The following is a 24,063-nucleotide window of genomic DNA, read 5'->3' as shown; positions in this document are numbered from 1 at the left end:
GAGTGTAGTTACACTGGCTTACTCAGTCTTCAAACCGAATCACAACAATGCAAAGTATTAATGTTTGGCGGTAGTATATGGTGAGTGGTCGTTACCTACCCAGACAGGTTTGTACAAAGTCACCACCAAGTAAGCATCTATTTAGATACAAGTAAGTCTTTTTTTAGTTGTTCATTGTGTTCATGACCCATCATAAAATTTATTATATCCAGTTTTACGAACGAAATAAAGTGAGTAAATAAATATCATTTATCAAATAATTTGAAAAAAAAAAAATTATAATTATACTCACATCCATACAATTATTTATGTTGTTATTAATTTTCACGTCGACTTCCACCGTCTCGCCGACCTTCAGCGCCGGCGGGAGTGAGAAGTCAAGCTGTATCGGTCGGAATACGTTAATAGTCCTTGGAGCTGAGAAGCGAAGACCACGGTTCGATAGTGACAGCGCCCAAAGAGACCATCGACCAGCTTCTGATGGCGCCGCGATTGTTACTCCATCGGTTGACAACTGGGTCCTAGAGAAAATGTAGCGTACATTACATTAAATCTTAAAGAACAAGTATTATAATAATTAGTAAATTTAAAAATAGTAATATTAAAAATGTAACCATAGACATCGATTGTTTTCATAATTTTCTATGAGGGTAAAACTTAGGACAATATTCGTCATTTAAAGTTAGAAATACGGAAATCGATTTTAAGGCGTCTGTTGATAGGACCAACGTTGCAGTGTTTACGACGAGTACGACTAGTTTAATAACAAAAGAAATTGCCTTGTCTCAAGCGTTTGACTTTCCGAGATTTCCAATATGGTGGTGTCTTGAGATTATTGATTTTTGTCAATATTTAATATTTTTTTCCGATTCAGTAAGTTAATAGAAGAAAAAACTAAGCTTATAAACTTATGCTACAAGATTAAATTCAACGCAAAGCTACTACTAAGTTAAATTATACGTTACTAGTTGTCGCCCGCGGCTTCGCTCGCGTTTTAGGGATTGATTGTCATGAGTTAGGCAAAAAAAGTAGCATATGTTCAAGTTTGCTTCATACCAAATTTCATTGAATTTATAGATATTATTTCATTGAATGTATGGTATAGATTTATTATATCAAAAACTTCATGTATGATAAACAATAATTATGTATATTTTGAATCATATCATAATCATATAATACTAAAAACAAAAACGAATTATTTACAAAATATTTCCCTATATTATAGGAAACATGATCAAAATACACGCCATTGTGGATATTGTCGAACAAGATATTACGATAATTTGGTACAAGCGTGTTACACGCCAATCCAGTACTATATGATAATTAAACTGCACAATGAAATGATTTTATCGAAAAACAATATCAGAAAACCAATTTGACGGATTTAACTGACACGGTCGAAATAATGAACGCGATATGAATACGTTTTTGTCGAGTAAAATCGCCGTTGATACCATTGTTTTAAAAGTAATAACGCATATTATGTTACTTTTAATTAACAATCGGTAACGTTATAATTATATTAAACACATTTGTTATCGGCTTTATTTATTTTAATGATGGGATTTTGAGCTAAGATGTAGCCGCCATGACGCCCAGTAGATCGAATCGGAATTTGTGGTTATTCAAATAGCTTACATTTTTACATTACATTAGCAGCCTGTAAATTTCCCACTGCTGGGCTAAGGTCTCCTCTCCCTTTCAGGGGAAGGTTTGGGGCATATTCCACAGAAATAGCAATGACAATATATTAATTAAAACTATTACCTACAATTAAATAACGAATTATTAAACAGGGAGAATAGTGAGTTTGACATGCCAGACTAAAACAAATAAATTAAACCGTCAAATATACGTATTAAATATAGTTTCTTCCCATATGCAACAATCGTGAAATCTAAGAATAAAAACACTATCTTATTTAAATATCAAATATATGTTACGTTTAAAAAACAGTAAAAACAACATCAACGTAATTTTCTTTATTTTTTCTAATATTACTTTGCTTTACTTCCTTGAACATTTAATTAAAATTTGGATAATCTGTTTGTACATTTAAATCGATGGATTAGCTTTTCCAGATTTTCATGTCTCATATATGTGTCACAAAATAGCATGTATAAATGCTATTTTACATAACATAACATAAACATAATCAGCCTGTAAATTTCCCACTGCTGGGCTAAGGCCTCCTCTCCCGTTGAGGAGAAGGTATGGAGCATATTCCACCACGCTGCTCCAATGCGGGTTGGTGGAATACACATGTGGCAGAATTTCGTTGAAATTAGACACATGCAGGTTTCCTCACGAGGTTTTCCTTCACCGCCGAGCACGAGATGAATTATAAACAAATTAAGCACATGTAAATTCAGTGGTGCCTGCCTGGGTTTGAACCCGAAATAATCGGTTAAGATGCACGCGTTCTAACCACTGAGCCATCTCGGCTATTTTACAAAAAAAAATATTACTTAAACCATAAAGTACAAATTACGGTTGGTTCGATGGCATTTATTAAAGAATATCATTCTTAGAAAACAATTTAAGAAAATTGTTAATTCGTTTATATGTGACGACGAAGATATGCCCGAAAATACATAAAAAAAATATGTATATAAGATCCACCAATACTATTATTCAATGTATAAACAGCGGATTGGACAGGATAATAAATTTCTCAATTCTTCTACATTCCGATAGACCATAATTTTGTCAAAACGTCACATGGCTTTTTCATTTGCTTCAATGAAAACATTCCTGTCCGTTGGACAGGACCGGACCGGTTTGTCATTTAGCAAAACGTATATCTACAGCGACCAGATGAGTCGACTGATCATGAATTTATGGGCATATCTTACTTATTAACCCTTTTTAAATATATAAAAGAGCTGATATGGCCCAGTGGTTACAACGCGTGCATCTTAACCGATGATTTCGGCTTCCAACCCAAGCACTACTGAATTTTCATGTGCTTAATATTTGTTTATAATTCATCTCGTCCTGGGCGGTGAAGGAAAACATCGTGAGGAATCCTGCATGTATCTAATTTCTGAAACGAAATTCTGACACATGTGTATTCCACCAACTCGAATTGGAGCAGTGTGGTGGAATATGCTCCAAACCTTCTCCTCAAAGGGAGAGGAGGCCTTAGCCCAGCAGTGGGTAACTTACATGCTGTTAATGTAATGAAAAAATCTATATATATAATTCAAAAGCACGTCGGTTATCGTTGATTGATTGTTTGTTATTGTCGACTTGTGAATCATTTATCATATTTCCAAACAACTAACACTTAGTTATCATTCACCGACTAAAAAAATATAACTGGATATCTTGCGAGTGTTACATTACAAATGTGAATTTACGTACTTTTCATTTAAAAAAAAAAAGCTTTATTTTTACATTTTTTTTTTCATTTAAAAGTACGTAATAATTTTGTCATTAAATATGACACATAAGAAAAAAAATGTATTTACTACATTTACGGCATTTACTTTATGAGTATTTTTGTATTATTATTGTATTTCTGGTTTAGATATAAATTCTCAGAGGATTATAGATGTAATGTAAGCATTAAATTATAATGATACGTTCATCCAAGAACACCGTATTAAACTATCGTTATGAGTTTTCATGCAATATAATTTATACGGGAGCCATACTTACGTATAGTTAAAACATTTCCACATCCACAATCTATCATGGGTCGCTGGAGGGACGAGGTGAGCCGGTGCTTGTGTAGCAGGTGCAGTTTTCTGACGGTAGAGGACGCCACCACCACACTCTCCGCCACCAACGAATAGCGATACCCCAGCTGACACGAATTCTGGGCCAGGCTGCTCCTCATGTTCGCTTGAGCTAATCAAAGTCAAAGTCAAAAATCTTTATTCAATATAGAAGTGTTTACACTTGCTTATTGATTGTCAAAAATCTACCACCGGTTCGGAATTTAGCACCTCGGACCTGAGAAGAACTGGCGAAAGAAACTCAGCGGGATATTTTTTTTTTTTTATTAGACGAATATCAGTTTTTGTAGCAAAATGGAACAACGCTCCTAGTTATATTAGCCCAGCAGCGGGTCAGTTATAGGTTATATTTAAATTTTTTACAAAATTAAATTTTAAGTAATATATTATATCTAAGCTTAGATTAATACCAAAATAAATAAAAAATGAATAGATAAATATTCGATTCACATGCGGCTACTTTATACATTTATTACAAGTAAAGATTAATCTATCAACTAAAAAAAATAATAATATCAATCTACCCTTTGACGTGTTATTTTCGCACTAGTTGATAAATGATCGGATCTTTGTGAAGGATTTCCGAATGATTAACTGAGAACCGATACTAACGTGATATCCAATATATTATACTAAGCCCGTCTTTACTTGCCATCAGTGTTAAATAGTTGCATAATTAATTTACGAGTAGACCTCGATTATTATATATGTATATCGTCTTTTTAAAATGTTTTATATAAATATATTTTAAGAGCTTCACCCACGACTCGCCTGCTTTTGAAAAAGATGCAGGTTTTCGTGTGATTGCACATCCAAACAAACAATTCACGTTTGTAAGATTTAGAGAGCCTTAGCCCAGCAGTGGGATTTATACAGGCTTTTAATTTTCTTACCATAAATTTTAATATTATCGTACCAATTAAAACAATAATTACATTTAATAAAACCGACTTCGTTGAACATCGTACTTAATTAATCCATTGGTTAACATTAATTCTGATCTCAGTGTAAACGAATATTATTATATTCATGAATTTTCATTGGATCTCGCCGAAAATTTTACCTAGTTGGTTATATCAAAGCTTGGATTCTAAATATTTTTTGGAAGGATAACGAGCGTTTGGGGATAGTCATTAATTTTTGGTAAATGTGATGTGAAATATGTAAAAAACCGGCCAAGTGCGTGAAGGACTCACACACGAAGGGTTCCGTACCATTATCTATAAAAACGGCGAAAAACATGTCTTTTATATGGGAGACCCCTTAAATATTTATTTTACTCTGTTTTTTAGTTTTTGTTGTAATAGCGAACAACAGAAATTTATCATCTGTGAAAAATTCAAGTGTCTAACTATCACGGTTCGTGACTGCTCGGTGACAGACCGACAGACAATAAAAATGATGAAGTGTAGAATTAAATGCTTAGCGAATGCTTAGTTGTAATATCGTCGGTGAAGTATATATTTATAATGGTTTTGTTTTAAGAGGTGGATGTACGTCGTCGACCTTGCTCGAGTGATTATGCCGTGTAGAAACCTCATACCTCATAGATCCTTTGCAGAAAAAAATGTCACAAATCAATGGTCCGTTCAGCAGTGTGTCTCGTCCCGCATTTATTTATTCAATCATAAAGGGTAATAGGCGATTACGTAAAAAAATCATTAAAAAATACTAACAATGTGATATTCTGCAAAAATATCCCGAAGGTTCCCTGAGTATTATGTTATTTAATATTTCAATTTAAATAGAAATCTTGTGATCTTTGAATCTTGTGTACCTTTTGCAGAAATTGCTAATTTTACATTTACTAGTTTTTTTTTTTGGAAAGTAATAGAAAAGTCTATATACGATGTACGTAAGAGTATGTATAATATATATATTTAATTTTAATATTTATTTTAGATTAAATGAAGCCATTTCACCTCCATATCTAAACCAAAAATTAAGCGCATGAAAATTCAGTGGTGCCTGCCTGGGTTTGAACCCGAAATCATCGGTTAAGATGCACGCGTTCTAACCACTGGACCATCTCGGCATGTAAGCTTATAGCTATTGCGTGATAACTTGTAACAGTCTTGCATTGCATATTAACTATGTTGGTTTTTGGTAAAAATGCGTGAATTCTTTGCTCTAATATTTCTTTATAAGTACTGATGCACTGAAAGGTGTAACTGGACTTCTGGAGATCCTTTAAAGGTTTACTATGTATTTATCGAAAGTACTTCTAGTTGCATGTGGGAGATAATCATTTTTAATCAAGTACCGATCTTATAATACGGTTGTGTTATTGACTCAAAAGGACAAGTTGCTATAAAAAAGGCTCGACAGATGTCAACAGATCAGAAGTGGTTCAGTGTTGAACACGGCACAATCGGTGCTCTGAACTGTTTTCTGGTGATTATACCAGGTGAGCGTATCTTTGTACTTATTCTGTAATTAAACTCAATCATTCTATATATTATATCGAATTCAATGTAGTTAGTGTTTAAGAATAAGTATAATTTATTGTTATCGTTTTAAATATACATTGTTTACTTATAAATTAGTTTTACTATTTATTTTGTCACCCCTTCTCCGACATGCATACAAATTTTTTTTTAAAATAATTCTCGCAATGCCTCAATAAATTAAGGAATTACTAGTATTCCTATTTAACCCCCCTTTTTAAGTTTATCACTTGTGTAAGGAGTAGGAACTTAAATAACCCAAGGGGTCAGAATCGATCCTGTAACTTTTTACATTGCTAATTGGCTAGTAAACCATTGCGCTATTGACCTGATGAAAATACTGTCAAAAAGTTTGTAATTTTTTTTAAACCAGAGCAAAGATCTCTTCTTCTATAATCAACGGGGTTTATCTTAATCTAAGATTCCGTTTATATTATACGCTATTGAATCTTTGTAAAACTAACTAAGCTGAGTTAAAAATGGAATACCAGTTTACTAAAAAATTAAAAGGTCCCTAGGAGAAAGTTAGGCAAACGTTAAATCGTGCATGAAGTCCACTACGATGTTATGAAAATAATAACAATTATCAACTTTTCTACTTATAAGGAAAATAATGAAATAAATATAAATGCGCCTAATGGAATTGGTGCTTAAGAAATTATTTCGATTACATAAATGACGAAAATATTTGTATCATACGTGATACGAGGAATGAAATATACGTCACGGAAAAATATTACATCACCGAAAATATATTTGTTAAAGAGTATTAAAGTTGCTTTACTCGCGAGATACTACTGGTTTTAAAACATAGTAGGCGTTTGCTATTTTATAATAACGAAAAACAGGTAATTATTACTTATATTATAACAGCGAAAATGAGATTGCTTGTTACGTTTTTACTTCTTAACTACGATGCCAATCATTGTGAGATGTTGTATACACATTGTTAGGGGTACATACAATTCACTTGTACGTGTGCCAAGCTGCAATCAAAAACTAGTATAGGTTATAAAACTCAATGAATTTTTCATTTTATTATGATTATTAAAATAAATTAATAATACACATTTGCGGATTCCAGATCTTAGACTACCAGACTTGGCAAAGCTGTTATATATTTAATTGAGAAAATAAATCTGTTCAAACTGGATTCGACTGGATAAAACTTGATTCTAATTATTTGGTAGATTTTAAAGGAAAAATATCTTATAAAACAAGGCTATCTCTATATGCACGAAGGCGTAGCGAAGAAGCTAGGTCAACTGGAATTTTTACAGATTTTTCTAAAGAATACTTGTAGAGCATCATCTTCTAAGGAATTATTTATAGTTTTATTTTTCTTTTTAAGTATTAAGCCTGTGACGTTCGGATGTCTCAACCTTGCAATCTTGGACTATTTATTTAAAAAAAATTTATGATGTATGTATGCGGACTGGAAAATGAGTCATCTGATGGTAAGTAGCCACTGCCGCCCATTGGCGCTGTGCGAAATATTAACCATTCCTTACATGCAATGCATCACAAACCTTGAAAGCTAGGATGTTATGTCCCTGGTCTTAATATCTGATGAGTGGGTGGTACCTACCCAGACGAGCTTGCAGAAAACCCACCGAGTGAATAGAATTGCTACTTTTATAAATAGTGAATTGATTTTAGATACATTCTTTTACGTCGTTGTTTATATTTATTAAATTTGAAAACCTTTTTTGACCAAATTTAAACTGAAGGTATTAATTCAACCTATAAAATCAGAAATTCATGAAGCCGGTCTACAATTATTAAAATAATACTTAAATAAAGTCTTCGCGTGTTTTTCTTGCGACCCTTTATATTGGCTGTATAAAGTCTCTCCTTAAACTCTTACTTACGTTTGATGGACGTCGAAACGTGAATCTGGAGGTGCACGGGCGCCAATTAAGCACATCAAGGAATCTGTAGGAGCTAGTACTCTCAACTGTAGAGCTGCTCTCGGATACCACCACCGACGTTCTTCTACCGCTACCACTACCTGTAAATAGGTTTAAGATTAATATAATATTTTTGACATTCAAATTGACACTAGTAGCCCGCGAAACTTCGCGTTTATTCAACAGATTTTTAGGAATTTCGAAACCTATTGCAGGTTTTGTTTTGATTTAATTTAATTTCAAGCTCACACTTTCTACCCGGCCAATAATTTATTTCCGTTTTCTAAAATTAATTATTTCTAAAATGCTGCTAGCATTCTTGCCACCATTCCACGCGGTCAAGATTTATACAGTAACTATTTTTAATTCATATTTGTATATATATTTAAGCACTTAATATGATCAATTCTTACGTTAATAAATAACTATTCTTTCTTGCATTGTAACAATTTATTAAATTGCAATCAAGAAAGTTGTTTTTTATTTTTCTGCACGTCTACGGCTTGAGCTCTTCAAAATTAGACCATAACCGATTTTTATGTGCAGCTATCGTCCCATAATGACTGGGACAAAAATCGGCTTACGCTATTAATATATAAGATTATTGTTGTATATTATTATAGTTCCATACATTGGTGCATTGACGAAGGGATGGTTATTGTTTTTTACATTGTCCAATATCTATTGGCGTTAGCCATCATAGTTAATTAAAAAAAAAAACAAGCTTTTGTGTAACATATTACATGTTACATTGGTCATAAGCAACATTCCTCTCGACATATTGGTTGGTACAATCTGATGGCCAACTCTAGCAGCACGCGCGCTCATTGGTCAAAACAAATAGCGTGGGCTTCCCCAGCTTCCTATTACACAATTCCGTCCTTTTTCACAAAACAAACCCAGGATTACAGGAAAGCGAGAGGAAGGATGTTGACACGTAAAAAAACTAATTAAAGTCATAACCACCGTTTATAGTGTGAAATATTCAAAATCAATTCAGGAACTTGACTTTATAAATAAACTATTAATAAATAAAGTAATTACAGCTTGACTGTATTTCGATAAATTAGAGACAGGAAATGGATATTATTTTAATGATCGCCGTTAATATAAATTAAATTAGATATTTATCTTTATGAATCGAGTTTCTATTATATCAAAATTCAGTTTAATTAAGCATATTCTAATTTCGGAGATACACCGAGTTTAAACTAAGGATAAATCCTTAGTAGTCTTTATTTAATATTTATCCGTGCCATAAGGCTTTTGAAACTCATCCTCCGAGAAATTGGATCAACGCTTACATTGCCTAATTAGTGAAGTGTTGACATTTGAAATTTCCGAAGTCCTTTACGTATACTTATTTAATTTCAGGCGTTAGCCTTAAATATCTCATTTAATAACGGTTTAATAATAAACAAAGCTAGCTATATTTTATAACTAATACCCGTACTAATATTGACGACATCCGTGGTCGAGTAGTGTGTACACCGGTTTTCATGGGTACGCCACTCTGAGGTCCCGGGTTCGGTCGGCCGAATCGATGTAGAACAAGTTCATTAGTTTTCTATGTTGTCTTGGGTCTGGGTGTTTGTGGTACCATGGTTTCTTCTGACTTTCCATAACACAAGTGCTTGAGGTTCACATTGGGATCAGAGTAATGTATGTGATGTTGTCCAATATTTATTTATTAATAAATACCAGTTAAATAAGAATGTATCTTTATTTGAAGAACGAATTTACAAAATGAAAATCTTTTGGCTATGAACCTTTGCAGACGTATACAGAATAACCTATTAAAGTTTCATCATAATTGGATGAATGATTAACAATGCTTAGAGGACGAACATACTAACATTTTAATTTTTACTAGTAACAAATAAAATGATATGATATAAATATAATTTATACTCTGTATTTTATAAACACAAATTAAGCACATACAATTTAGTGGTGCCTGGATTTGAACCCGTAAAAATCGGCTATGATGAACCTGTTCTAATCACTGGGCTATCTTGGCTTTTTTCTATACCATAATAAGATAAAAAATTTAAATAAAATAAAAAACGGTTAATGTTCTTCCAAAATAAACAATTTAAATTCCGCTAAAACACAAATCCCAGTATTAAGCAGACAATGTTAATAAAATGTTCGGGATGAAAATTAATTGGAATGTCCCCTTTAATTAGTACTAATAGTACTTCTACCGGGCGTATTCGGAAAGGCCGTTTCGTCTGATAAATTTTACGTAATCGCCGCTTAAGTAATTACATCTTTAGTTTCAAGTATAGAAGGTAACGGGTAAAATATTCTATGAAATAATGTCTCAACCTGATAATGGAAATATCAGCCCATAATAATTTAATTTAGCCCAATAATCAAGGTGTTGTGCGATGTGATCTGATGACCATTAAAATAAAAGGTTTATTTTAAATACATTTGGGTGAAAACTTTTTAAGACTATCATATACGATTCCAGTACTGAGATGCGCTCAGGTACTCATTTAGTATATATATATATATATAAATAATAAAGGACTTTAAGAAGTATTAGTTTATGGATAAGCATTTTTATTTGTCAAAATTTAATAGAGTTCTTAATTGCTTGAATAATTGATAAGGAAGTTATGTTAAGTTTGTTCTAAAATTTTAATCTCTTTAGGCAAGCTTCACGGCAAGCCATTATCATCTGCCTTTGTTTATTTCATGGATCTTCAAACGAATTTAAATTAATTCTCCTTGCTAGATAATCGAACAATTAGCTAACAACTATCTCTCTGGATTCAATTAACAGGAATCTTAATGAGGAACGATTTGTTGCCGGTGAAAGCTACAATCGAGTTCGGCTCTGTCTTATTTAATATCGATTTCGCTGATTTGAAATATTATAAATTAAACCAAATCTTATTTATTTAATACTTAAATATGATACAGCTGATTGTAATTATAAGAACTTACTAAATGGAAACGTGTGTGTGTATTTATGTGCGTGTGTGTGTATATGAACGTCAATGTTCCTTCCGTGTTACATATTATATTGAAACCAAATTATAATACTCCAAAAGCGTTGTAGTATAATTTACTTGGATTTTATTTATACATAGTTAAAAGAACGCTTTTGTTACAATGCATGTGACACGTAAAACAAAAGAATGTTGCCCAAACTCGAGGGGTAGTAGGACCTTATTCTATTTTTGTTCCATTTTTTCGACAGTTTTAGGCCAAAGCTACTATTTCAACCGATACTAGACAATTTACCAAGGAATGTCATAATGCACAATTATCTGCCCAATCATAAATGCGCACTTATGACACGAAGAGCGAATCCACTCAACTGAAAAGAGTTCAGACGCAGAAATAATAGGCTTATGTTCAGTCCGAGGCAGGGAAGAAGTTTGTCAAGCTGTTACTAAAAATATATCAAAAGAAAAACCCAATGACTTTTTGTGTATTAACTTTAATCCATCACGTCTGCCTTATAATAAACTTATAATATTAATACAAAAGTAAGTTTATTACGTTTTTATGTCTCAATTACATTTCATGAAATTTTTTTCTCACTTTTGTTAGGGATACAGAAATGGATACGTAGCACCTGAACCTTCCTCATACGTGGGCGAAACCGCCTACGGAAAATAGTTAGACCATAATATGTTTATAATAATATTAATCCATTACCATAGGCAAAAGAACCTAATTACAGAGATGAGGATCATAACAACGTTGACCCGCAGATAGTTAAAAGTTTGGAGAAATGAGCAAATACTTCTTAAATTATTTTATTAAAGCGCATTTGATTGTGTGTGTGTGTTTTTTTTTAATTAAGTTAAAAATACCGGCCATTTAGTACAAGTTGTAATTTTGTAATGTATTTCATTTAATAATGTTCTTCTACTAGTTTAGTGTGAATCCTGTATATGTGCGCACTGTGCACGCGGAAACCACTGCGCACGGAACAAATAACCGAAATGTTTCAACCGTTGTATCCGTTCTGCGGATGCACATACAATTGCATTATGCTGGCGGATCCACGTGCGCGATGCCATCACTCTAGATAAACACTTAGAAGTGATAGAAAACAGACAATCAATTCAATTACATGTAAAAATTGGGTGGCGAGGGTTACGTAATATAACAATAAAAAACCAGGAAAAAGAATTGTATCCCTCAAGCAGAAACATTACGATCCAAAAAATATAAAGGCATATTTAATAACTTCTTAAAAATAATACTACATTAAAAAAATAAAACTTGAACTACTACGATAATAAAGTAAGGAATTGTATTTAAAGAATTGTATTTAAGTTTTTTATTATCTTAAGTTCCTAATTTGAGTTGCCAACGAAATTGCGGCAAGCATAGACGGAGATGGTTAGATGAGCTGAACTCATTCCGTAAGGATTGGTCGTATGTCGAAAGATAATAAAGATTCTCCACCAGTGGATCTCGCCAGATTGATGCTCTAATATAATATAATTACATTTTGATTGCTCCATCCATTGAGGTGTGGATTTTATTTGAGTACTTATTTGTGTACCAAATTGTTGTTCAACATATTACAATACAATATATGACAGTCCATGATATAAATGAGTATATTGTTTTATCATCGCAAGCACGCAACTCTAAAAAAAACGAAACTCGAAAAAATAGTCGCGCTTGGTATTTGTACGAGAACGTAATGATACATATAAAATGGATGATATAAATGTATTCATATTTATACGCACATTTCTAAACTATACGGCAAACAAAATTTCACTTGTGCCAAATTTTCCAAACAATTTCACACAAAAATACATTCCGCAGCAAAAACCGCAACATTTTAATTCCACAATCGGAGGGAGAAAATGTCGCAATTTGTTTTCTTCATATTTTAATCCGACCCTATTTTAATATACGACGTTTACATGTACAAGCTATTTATGACTTTATTTCATTAAGCAATAAAGGTTATTATGGAATATAATTAATCATTTCGTCTTTTCCCTCGCAATCTTTATTATTGTCATCCTTAATAAATAATGACACGTACATTAAAGTTACTTTTCATAGAGATTTCATTGATGAATACTATTTTGTAATTAAGTATTGAAGGGGCATGTTATCGACAGGGATCTGGGTTGCATAAAACCAATAGGTCGAGTGATCAGATAATCAAACTACAGAGGTCAACTATATCTATGCGAGGCAGAAAAATACAATGAATTTCTTCAACGCTAAATAAATAAATAAACTATGTATATAATGTATTTAAGGTTTTCGTCCATAACAAAAGCATGCATTTATATTATGACTAAAAAAGTAATCATCGCATTACAGAGACTTGTAAATCTTCTACGATGAACGAGACAACGGTTTAAACTCGAGCAAGTACTCAGGACTAAGGACAGATAACGTCCTTTATATGAGCTTAAACAATCTAACGCTCAGTATTGAAGGAAGAAAGCATGAGTAAATTTACATATAATGCATGAAATTCTGTCTAAAACTTGTATATCTTAACCTCGTTAGAACGACTGGGGGCTCGCGTGGAGATTTCCAAGTGACATCGAAGTCTATTTTGTCAAGCGAACGTTCTGACATCCATGTTTATATATATGGTTTTTCTTACAACTCGCTTTTGAGCGTTGTGGTTGAATAATCTCTAAAATTTTCTTCATAAGAGTAGAGAATTATTTTGCTTAGTAGGTAAACTTACCCTATTTGTAAGTGACGCATTGTATTACGATTTGTATTGTATAGAAATATGCAGCGGCAAAACCACTAAATACGAATGTATCGTATACCAGTCAAAGAACATTAGGTAAATTCACTGAATATATTTCATGTTATTGTAATATACAATTTTGTACCTTATATTAAAGGACATAAGACTCACCTCCTTGTGCAAGAGTCGGACGTGGAAGCTAGCGACGTCACTCACAGGCTCACCCGCCTCCGTGACATAGTAGACGAGCAGTGAACTGACCGGCGCCATGTCAGCTGTCACGGGAAACCTGAGGTCAAATGGACGTATATTTTATTAGGACCAAATTCACTTGATTTCTCCCATTCCCTTGACTGTGTAGTATTCGGCTAACTATATAAAACACTATCGTTATAGAAATCAGTTCATTTTACTGACTGATTTAAAGATTATATACACAAGTATAATACCATAAAGTTTAAAGGCAAAGACTATATATATCTATTAAAATATTCTTTGGTAAATTGTTCGTGATATATTATAAAATAAATTTTAAAAAAAAATATAATAAAAAAAATATTGTGCATAAAAGTATAAATAGTATGTACATTAGGAGGTTAATCCTACGTAGATATCTTTTGTTGTGTGTTTTTTTCTACTTAACATAGTGTGTTATTGTCGTTATTATATTTTTATATGTGTGTGTGTGTGTGTGTTTGCTGATAACCAATATTTTTTTCTTTTGTGTTATTGGCATTCTATTCTCAAATTATAATAAACTGGTTGTATTTTAATATATATTTAAATCTCGGAAGTGGGACCGCTTTGCTCATAACCACCCTCCTAAAAATTAAAGCTATAATTCATGAGTCGTGTGTGAGACTGGTTTGTTTTTTTGGAGAAGTAAATCATTATTATGTGAAAAATCAAGCGTAGCATATGATTAAAGTAATGCAATTCTGTAAGAATTCCTCTCGTATCTAACTCGTACAATGTTTACAACCGACTTTCAGGGATACGTCAGCAAGATTGACAGATGGAAGGTGGACAAAATTGGTTACTAATGGGTCAATTCGAAATGGCAAGAGAGCCAGAGGATGCCCTAAAGAACGATAGATGGCTGAAAATTTAAAAAAAAACGCTGGTGAAGACTGGATAAAGAAAACCTAACCTGAAGGACAACATTTTCCACGGGCCTTAACAGAATAATTCATTATAAATATGTTCTTAACTTTTACTTTTCCATGTATGTTAAGAAAATAAAATAACTATTATAATCAATGTCGCATATTCCATTCAGACATTTCACGTTCGTGTTCTGCGATGAGTTTTAAATTTATCTTTATAGGACGATGTGTCCTGTTGTTGTACAGTTGTGCGATTTTGTAAGAATACATTTATCACTCGTGAAACGATGACAACCGACTAACGGTGATACGCCATTTTGACACGTATATTTTTATAATTATTTCAGTTATGTCGCATATCATATTCTGATATATCATGTTCGTGTTCTGCGGTGAGTTCGTAAATAAATATTTATAAAAATCGCAATTAATATTTCTTTGTTTGTACCTTAGCTATGTGTTCACGAATCATTAATCACTGAGTTCAAACTTTCCACTGTTATTATTGAAATTGGCATAAATGTGGTCACACTATTATTGAATACGAATCGTAACGTAAATTCAAAGAACTAGGTATCAATAAAAAATAAAGTTTAGTGTAAAGGGTCACGATATAAAATAGTATTATAAATTTCCTAAAACAAAACAAAGCGGTTATGACATAACAAGCGAATGACGTGACCGTATCGGCTGTCATGGCGCCCGGGGAAAAAGGATAACGCTGTAACATTCAGTGACGTTCGACCGGTCCCCAACAATGCGATGTTTGTTACATTTTGCTACAGTATCGCAAACTCTGACAATGTAGCGTATATTTAAAGCGACGGCGTGGAATTCTAAAGCCTTCGCTACAAAATTTAAAGTAGCACCGATATCGTTGCGATTTTGTAACTTTTTTAAAAGTAAGTTTTATATTTTTTTTTTACGTGTCATTTTGTATCACGTAAAATGTAGACGAACGAGTTTTTGTTCGTGGTTTTGCTTACGGATTATTGATTTCATTCGATAAGTATTAATTAATAAGATACGTGCAACGTGCTGCGCAAAACTTGAACTTGAACGTGAAAGTTTTTGAAACGTTATTTCTTGTCATGAAATGTTCGGAAACATAAAAGTATTAGAATAGCTATGTCGCCTAGTAGAAGTATATATTTGAAATTATGAGTAATCATATATTGAATTCATTTATTATTATTTATTATAAGCACCTTTGTGCGTGCGTGTTTGACTTTTATTTGTTTTGGTGTGTTACAAAGTTTGGATGGATTTGAAAATTGAGAGGTTGCAGTACCAGATAAATAAAAATATCTCGATTTTTTTTTTTTCAATATGAGTCTATTTCGAAGGACTCCTTTAAATTTCAAGACTACTTTTATTATATATTTAAAATGTATATATCGGTCCATATACTATGCTCTTTAATTTTTTATGAACTTTATATTTACATTAGGTTTCATTTAGATTGTTCTCTTTTCTTGTCTTTTCAGTAAAACAATGTCCAAAAATAGGCAGACACATGATTTTGTGTTAAAAATATTTCAAGAGTCACAGCCCTGTTAAATGTACGTACTAGGTAAGTTAGTTAGTGTAGGTTGTATGACAAGAGGCAAAATTAGGTTAAAAGTGCATATCAAAGTCAGTGCCTGGCTCTACAGAGATGGTTTTGAGAAATAGGTTACCTACTTATCAGGTAAAACCTTTATATTTATACATAGATGATCCGTCCGACCCTATCTTCACAGAAGTTTTGCAAGATCATGATTACACGAATCAATGAACTTGAACGATATTCAATCATAGGTAGCGGCCGCCAAAATCTTTGTCTTGTTCAAATCTTCATACTAAGCGTTTATATGTCAACTGATGTAACGTTTTCGTATCTCGTCATGAGTTTATTTGAATGAGAGATCTCGGTCACGGTTTGATCTTATGTTATTTTTTTTTTGTGATAAAAAAAACATTTTTTACAGAATGGCGCCCAACGTGGGGCTGTTTGCTATTATTTCCCATATTAGTTTATTTCATAACTTTATTTTCGAGTTGTTATATATTCATTTCAAAATGTTTTTTTTTTAACTACAATTATTTATGATTTTTATTGTATTTAGCGAAAATCGAAAAGAGAAGAGGGTTATAAATGTTTTTATATTCCTATTTTGTCTATGGATTACTCAAAAACTTTTACACTAATGTTTGAATTGAGTCCCAGTAGTCCAGAGAACTCACAAGTTTTTCTAGAATATATAAGTTTATTAAATGTCGTCAATGTGTGCTTATCATGTTTTATAATTTTAAATATTTTTTAGCTGATTGCATAAGGCTATAGACATTTGAGATAAATCACGTTATTTTTAATCAAATCGATTCAGTAGTTTCTTAGTAATACACTAATGCTGCTTGTATTAACGATATTTTTTTTATCATATAATGATAATGAAATATTTATATTTAAAACCGTATAATATATATTTTATAGTCACTTAAAAAACTTAGTTTTGAACTAAATAGTTTATACATTTAAAAGATAGTATAACTTAACCGAATACAAATTAAATCGAACAATCATTTTATTTTTCATAAAAGCGAATGTACGCATATTGTCGAGCGTAGAGCTCGATAAACTAATTGACCTGGAAATGGTCTTGATCGATTATCACTTTGCCGATACGGCTCAACACATATTCTCAGTTTATTTTCGTAATAACACTGTATACATTACCTTACTTTGAGTGTAAATGTATCGTATGACAGATGTATAAGAACACCAAATTTAAATTAAAACATTAAAACGTTAAATTATAGGAAGCAGTGTTATTTTAAGTAAATTTTTTTTTTTTTTCATTTCAAATTGGTGAACTAGAAAATAGACGACTTGATGGTGAGTGATCTACATATATTATATATATTTTATATTGATAATGCGCTACTAGTTTAAACCGGACACAATAAAACATAGTATCGTGTTTGGTGGTATAGCATGGGATGAGTGAATGGTACCCAGACAGGTTTGTAAAAAGCGTGGTAAGGCTTAGGCAATTGATGTTATGTATATTAAAAATCGACAATAATTCATTTTTTATATAATAATAATATTTTATACATAGGGTTTCTGGTGCAAAATATTTGACTTCTTTCATATGTATTGGGTGGAATGCGCTTAATTTATTTACAAATAATAATGGAAGGTAAACCACTGGCAAAAACAAAACATTGAGATCGATGAAGAAGTTATCTACATAGAGTTCGATTTAAAATTCACTGATCGTAAAATATACATTACGCACTACAGTGCAGTCATAAACAAAAATGATGATGATGATGAAAAATTATAAAAAAAATATACCAAAGACATCGATCGACACTCTGTGGAAGTATGATTATTTGAAAATATAGAATACGATAAGATATGCATTACCACAGACAAGTCGGGTCAAATATTGTAATAAAGTAAAAAGTTTAAAATGCAACATGTACATATTTAATCAACTATGTCACTTTAAAGGGGACATACTAATGAATCAATGTAATTCGACCTCAAGGGTATCGTTTGCTGACAGGATACAAATTGTTTCGAAACGCGACGGGACATTGTGCTGTTTACATTGTTGTTACGAGGCGATATTTTAGATACGAACGAATAATTAATTATAACGAGTAGTTAATAATTCACTTTAGTTTATGTTTTATTAAATCTATTTGGTTTTAAGCCGATATGGTTCCGTGGTATGAAAGCGTGGAATTTAAAAGAATAATGGGTGAAATCCGAGCAAGCAGCATTGACTAGTATTTGCTTATTTAGTTTCTGTAATTCATCCCAAGTTGAAAAAATAAATCATTTGGATTTTTATTTTTTCGAACAAAATTTCTCGACATTGGAGCGTGATGGAATAAAATCTAGAACCTTATCTTTAAAGGGTGACGAGGGTTTTTCCGTTTGTGTCATACGGTCTGTGACGTTTGCTTCTACAATTGGAGATACCTACCTACATACGTAATTAGGTGACCTTAATCCGAAATAGCTCAGAACTATACAGTGAATCTTAACCAATAATTGTGATTTCATATTAGCAGTACTAAATTTTCACGTGCAAAATCTTTTTTTTTTTTTTTATCGTTGTAATGGAATAGGCGTTTGTCTCCCATCTCACCTGATGGAAAGTGTAGATGAAGACGAAGGTGGTACACGCCCATCCAAAAGAAAAATCTAATCAAATCAAATTCTTTTATTCAATATAAAAGCATTACACTTACTTATTGAATGTCAAATTAAACACTACATTGAAGCCGAATGTTAAGTGGAGGCTTCAGTCCTGTTGTTGAATATTTACAAGTACCTACGTAAGTATTTTTATAGAATCCTTAGTATTGTTACCAAAGTTTTTTTTTTCTACATATCAGTTGAACGACTAAAATACAAACGTTGAAACGGTTTTTTCCCTTCGATCAATGCTTCTAGTTCATTTAGTTTTCACAATGGATTGTAAAAAATACAAAGCATTTATTCGTGGTAAAATAACTGGAGAGGTTATATTCGGAATGAAATGATCGCATTCAGGACATTTCAATAAAAAAACAATTTTATAATGCGGTGATTCAAATAATTGATAAATTTGAATAAAATTATGTTCTATTGATTTTATTCGCTGGTTCTTTTCAGTTATCTGGTGCTTACTTCCAAATCGGCGGTAGATTTATAACCATCAATAAGCAAGTGACCCGAGATGGCTCAGTGGTTAAAACGCGTGCATCTTAACTGATGATTGCGAGTTCGAACCCAGACAAGCACCACTGAAGTTTCATGTGCTTAATTTGTGTTTATAATTCATCTCGTGCTCAGCGGTGAATGAAAACATGTGTTTAATTACAACGAAATTCTGACACATGTATATCCACCTATTTGCATTGATTAGCGTGGTAGAATAAGCTCAAATCTTTCTCCCCAAAGGAGAGGAGGCCTTAGCCCAGCAGTAGGTGTTACTTTATAAGCAAATGCAAGTGTAACCAAGTAACACTTTATCTTTTTCAATAAATATTTTGGCTTTACCACTGACTGTTTGAATCCGCAATATTCGGTTAAGATTTACGTCTTCTAACCATTGGGGTATATCGGTTCGGCTCGGTTCGGTAAAGAGTAATTAATTAAATCTAAACATGAGCTTGTATTATAAATGTTTACACTTAACGCTATGGAAAGTTCTGGTTCGGATCTTAGAAAAAGAAAATACCGTTAAAGAGAAATATAATTCATGAGATGCGGAGGTACGTTACCCTCGGGACCATTTCATCTTCCTGTCCGTCTCGGAAAGATTATTGGCAACAAAAAACAAAAAATATATTTCGTAATATATATTATGAACAGTGTATTTTCGGTACGGGAGCAAAAACATATAACTAATATATAAGCTTTTGTTTTATTTGCGTTTGAATCAAACTTAAATTTAAGAAATTTTGAAAACAAAATTACGATGGTTTTGAATAATTAATTTTAAGCAGTATGATTAAAATTGAAAACCATTTCAATCATTATGAGCGATGAATTAGTCTAGCGATAATATTAGCTGATACAAGTTAATTAAATATAGAAATATAATAATTCTAAAGTACCTACTACGACTTCTATTCATGTAGTAAGATTCCTTATGAAAACAATTTTGAGCTTCCAATAGTATGGTGATATTTACTAACCTAATATAGTTAAGTCTCAAGTGTTAAATATTTTTTAGTATTAGCAAAAATAACAATATTAAAAATTTATTTGCTTTTGAAAATATAAATACATATATAAAAATACTGTATACACTTATATTATAGAAATACTATATATATCTAATATTTCTTTTATATAAAATTACAAACGTGTTGTTCGTGATTGTAATTCACTTTATTTTAGATGTCACTAAATATTTAAAGGCGGCATCACAATCTCATTTATTAAATTAGAACATATCTATTAGATAAAAATTTTGGAATTCTAAATTATATTATTTATGTTAAGCTTTGTATCTTATGAGACTTATAAGCCGAGATGGCCCAGTGGTTAGAACGCGTGCATTTTAACCGATGATTTCGGGTTCCAACCCAGGCAAGCACCACTGAATTTTCATGTGCTTAATTTGTGTTTATAATTCATCTCGTGCTCGGCGGTGAAGGAAAACATCGTGAGGAAACCTGCATGTGTCTAATTTCAACGAAATTCTGCCACATGTGTATTCCGCCAACCCGCATTGGAGCAGCGTGGTGGAATATGCTCCAAAACTTCTCCTCAAAGGGAGAGGAGGCCTTTAGCTCAGCAGTGGGAAATTTACAGGCTGCTAATGCTTTGTATCATTATGCTTTTTGACTTTGACTTTGATATACAAATAAAAATTAAAAATAGTTACTGTACAAATCTCACCACACACACACCAGTTACGTCACGTAATACCAATAATTCTTATTTGAATAAATATTTATGTCAAAGATGATTAAATTTATAACATTGAAAAAAAATAACAGATGTAAATAAACACATTAGTTGAGTACATCGTAAGCCGAATTCCATTTACGTCGCGATTAAGAAACTATTCATTCAAACTTCAAAAGTAATTTAAAGTTAAAGATACATCTATAGGCATGCTCAAGGCGTAATGGGGAAAGTTTGGAAAAGGTCTATAGATCATTTAATAATGTCTTGAGTATTGTGACTGTTTTCTATTAAAGATGCCTACATATTGTTTGAACTTAGTATCGGAATTTAAGTTACGTCCTCAAACAACAAGTCGAACTATTAATTATTATTATTTTATAGGACGGGGAGATAGGGACGGGAAGGGAGGGCTACCTGATGCTAAGTGGTCAACACCACCGAGATATAAGCGCTTTAAGAAATATTAAACATTTCTTACGCTAATGCGCAACCTAACTTGGGAACTAAGATGTTATTGCACCCGTGGCTGTAATTACACTCTTTAAGCCATAACAATTAGTGAACATGGTCGGGCTTGCACAAAGGCCTACCACCAAGTGAAATTAAAACTATATAGTAATACTAACAGTATTTAAAACGGGATATTTACCATGTTTTTTATTTTTATTTGGTGGAGCTCGATATTTCGACATTATCTACGAATGTGTTGTTCAACTAAAAATAACAAAAAAAAACATGGTAAATATCCCGTTTTAAATACTGTTAGTAATAAAAATAACCATGTTAATTTAAAATCTTATATATAGTAATAATTAGTTGTACCTCATTATGTATATTTAAATGATAACTCTATTGATTAAATTTAATTGAAATTTTAATACTTTAAGTATTCCGGAAGCCTTAATATTTAAATGTGAATATAAAACAAATTCCGAAGCGCAGTTTCGGAGAACAGCGGACGAAAAACAGTAAACGCGGATAGCGACTTTATTTTATACTGTATTCACGTTGATTGAATTCTGACAATCATTTAAAGCTATATTAGTTGCAAAGACCTCTATCACATTCAAATGTTTAAAAAAAATTTACACATTGTATACGTTCCTTTGTCTCAATGTCTCTTTTAGAAAATATTATGGAGCTAATTCCACCACCCTGTTCCAGTGCGGGTCCAAGGATACACAGGAAGTGAATAATGTTGAAATTGAACACATGCATTCCTGTCAATGTTTTTCTTTTCCGCCGAGCGCGAGATTAATTATAGACACAAATTAATCATTTTGCATTTGAACTTGCTAGAACCGGTTAAAATGTCCTCGTATTACCCACTAAGTCAATTAATTTTGTTTTTTAATTATATAGGTATGCGGACGAGCGAATGGACCACTTGATGGTAATTAATCATCACGGCCCATAGACAATGGTATTGTAAGAAATATTAACCATACCTTACATCGCTAATACACAACCTTGGGGACTAAGATGTTATGTCCCTTGTACCTGTACTTAGACTACCTCATTCATCCTTTCAAACAACACAAACACAACAATACTGTGTACTGCTGTTTGTCGATAGAACATTTGATGATGCCTACACATGACTAGCAAAAACCCCTATCACCAAGTAATATTCTCTGAAAATCGATATGAAAAAATGTAAACGGTTGACTTATTAAAAAAAGGCGAGGTCATTAAATACCTACTCTTAATAAGAGCTTCGATACAAATTCGGTCCATTTAATTATACACGGAAGCCGGGGAATTGAAAATTGAGCGACCCAAAGAATAATTACCGCGCAGTATTCGATTCAGGTTAATTCCGCAGCTACGCGAACGTTGTGTACTTTCTGGTAATAATGGTCTTTATTGATATTGAGGTATGAGTTATTGATAAAATAATCCCATTTATGATAGATTGGATTTAGCTTCTTTCTTAAAAAATACAGCGTAATTTTATATTTTGAAAATCGAATGTGTTTGCGTATCCATATACCTACTGCTGTATAAATATCATAGAATTTGGCTCAGGGAACAATCTCATTGGTTGCGATTTTTGTATTCAAAAATGGAACATAGCACATGCCCTTTTCAAACGAAGATGGCGTCATAGATATTACGACTATGTTGGTGATTTCAAATCACAATAAAATTTATTATGAAAGTAATAAAATTATAATAATTCAAATAAAGAATATTTTAACAAACAGTGATAAGAGTAATTCGATTTTGGATCTATGATTAAATAAATAGTCGCAAGTCAAATATTTTATAAGGTACTTCGCGAAAGTCCTAAGCTATCAAAAGGAGTTCTCAAGAAAAACATCAAGAATCTGAATAGAATAACTAATAAGACATCGGCTTGGCTTGTAGCACGTCTTGAATAATTCAAAATAATAAAAAAAAAATAAACACAATAATTCAAAAGAATACTATTAAATATAATATATTAGTTGAAATATATAACTTATTTTTATTTACGACTACAGCTCTTGATTCAACTGGAAACATTAATCTTTAATTATCCATATTACAAAAGCTTTAACTAAATTAAATAACAAAAGCTGTAACTAAACTTATTGTAAGATTTATAAATTTTGGTTTCTACAATTAAATGGTTATATAACAAAAATGTTTTCTTCAAATCCATACCCAAAGTAAAAAGGTAACAACATGTACAAACTTTTATAGTCTATTGCGGTTTCTCTTAACGAAAATCGTATCTAAATCTGTTGAGT

The 24,063-nt window shown here is 32.1% G+C and overlaps 1 protein-coding gene across 1 annotated transcript in view; it reads right to left on the bottom strand.

Moving 5' to 3' along the window:
• Positions 1-24,063, bottom strand: part of LOC113392899 (C3 and PZP-like alpha-2-macroglobulin domain-containing protein 8) — a 215,112-nt gene that overhangs the window by 21,472 nt on the left and 169,577 nt on the right. Inside the window, exons 10-13 of the mRNA XM_026629515.2 lie at positions 13,988-14,105; positions 8,068-8,207; positions 3,670-3,861; positions 293-521 (exon numbers count right to left, since the gene is read on the bottom strand). Coding sequence (XP_026485300.2) covers positions 293-521; positions 3,670-3,861; positions 8,068-8,207; positions 13,988-14,105 — 679 coding nt within the window. The remainder of the gene's footprint in view (positions 1-292; positions 522-3,669; positions 3,862-8,067; positions 8,208-13,987; positions 14,106-24,063) is intronic.

The sequence above is a fragment of the Vanessa tameamea genome, chromosome 12 (assembly GCF_037043105.1).
Source record: "Vanessa tameamea isolate UH-Manoa-2023 chromosome 12, ilVanTame1 primary haplotype, whole genome shotgun sequence".
NCBI classification, from domain to species: domain Eukaryota; kingdom Metazoa; phylum Arthropoda; class Insecta; order Lepidoptera; family Nymphalidae; genus Vanessa; species Vanessa tameamea.
Note: the sequence above shows the minus strand (reverse complement) of the source record. Positions and strands in the feature narration are given on the sequence as shown.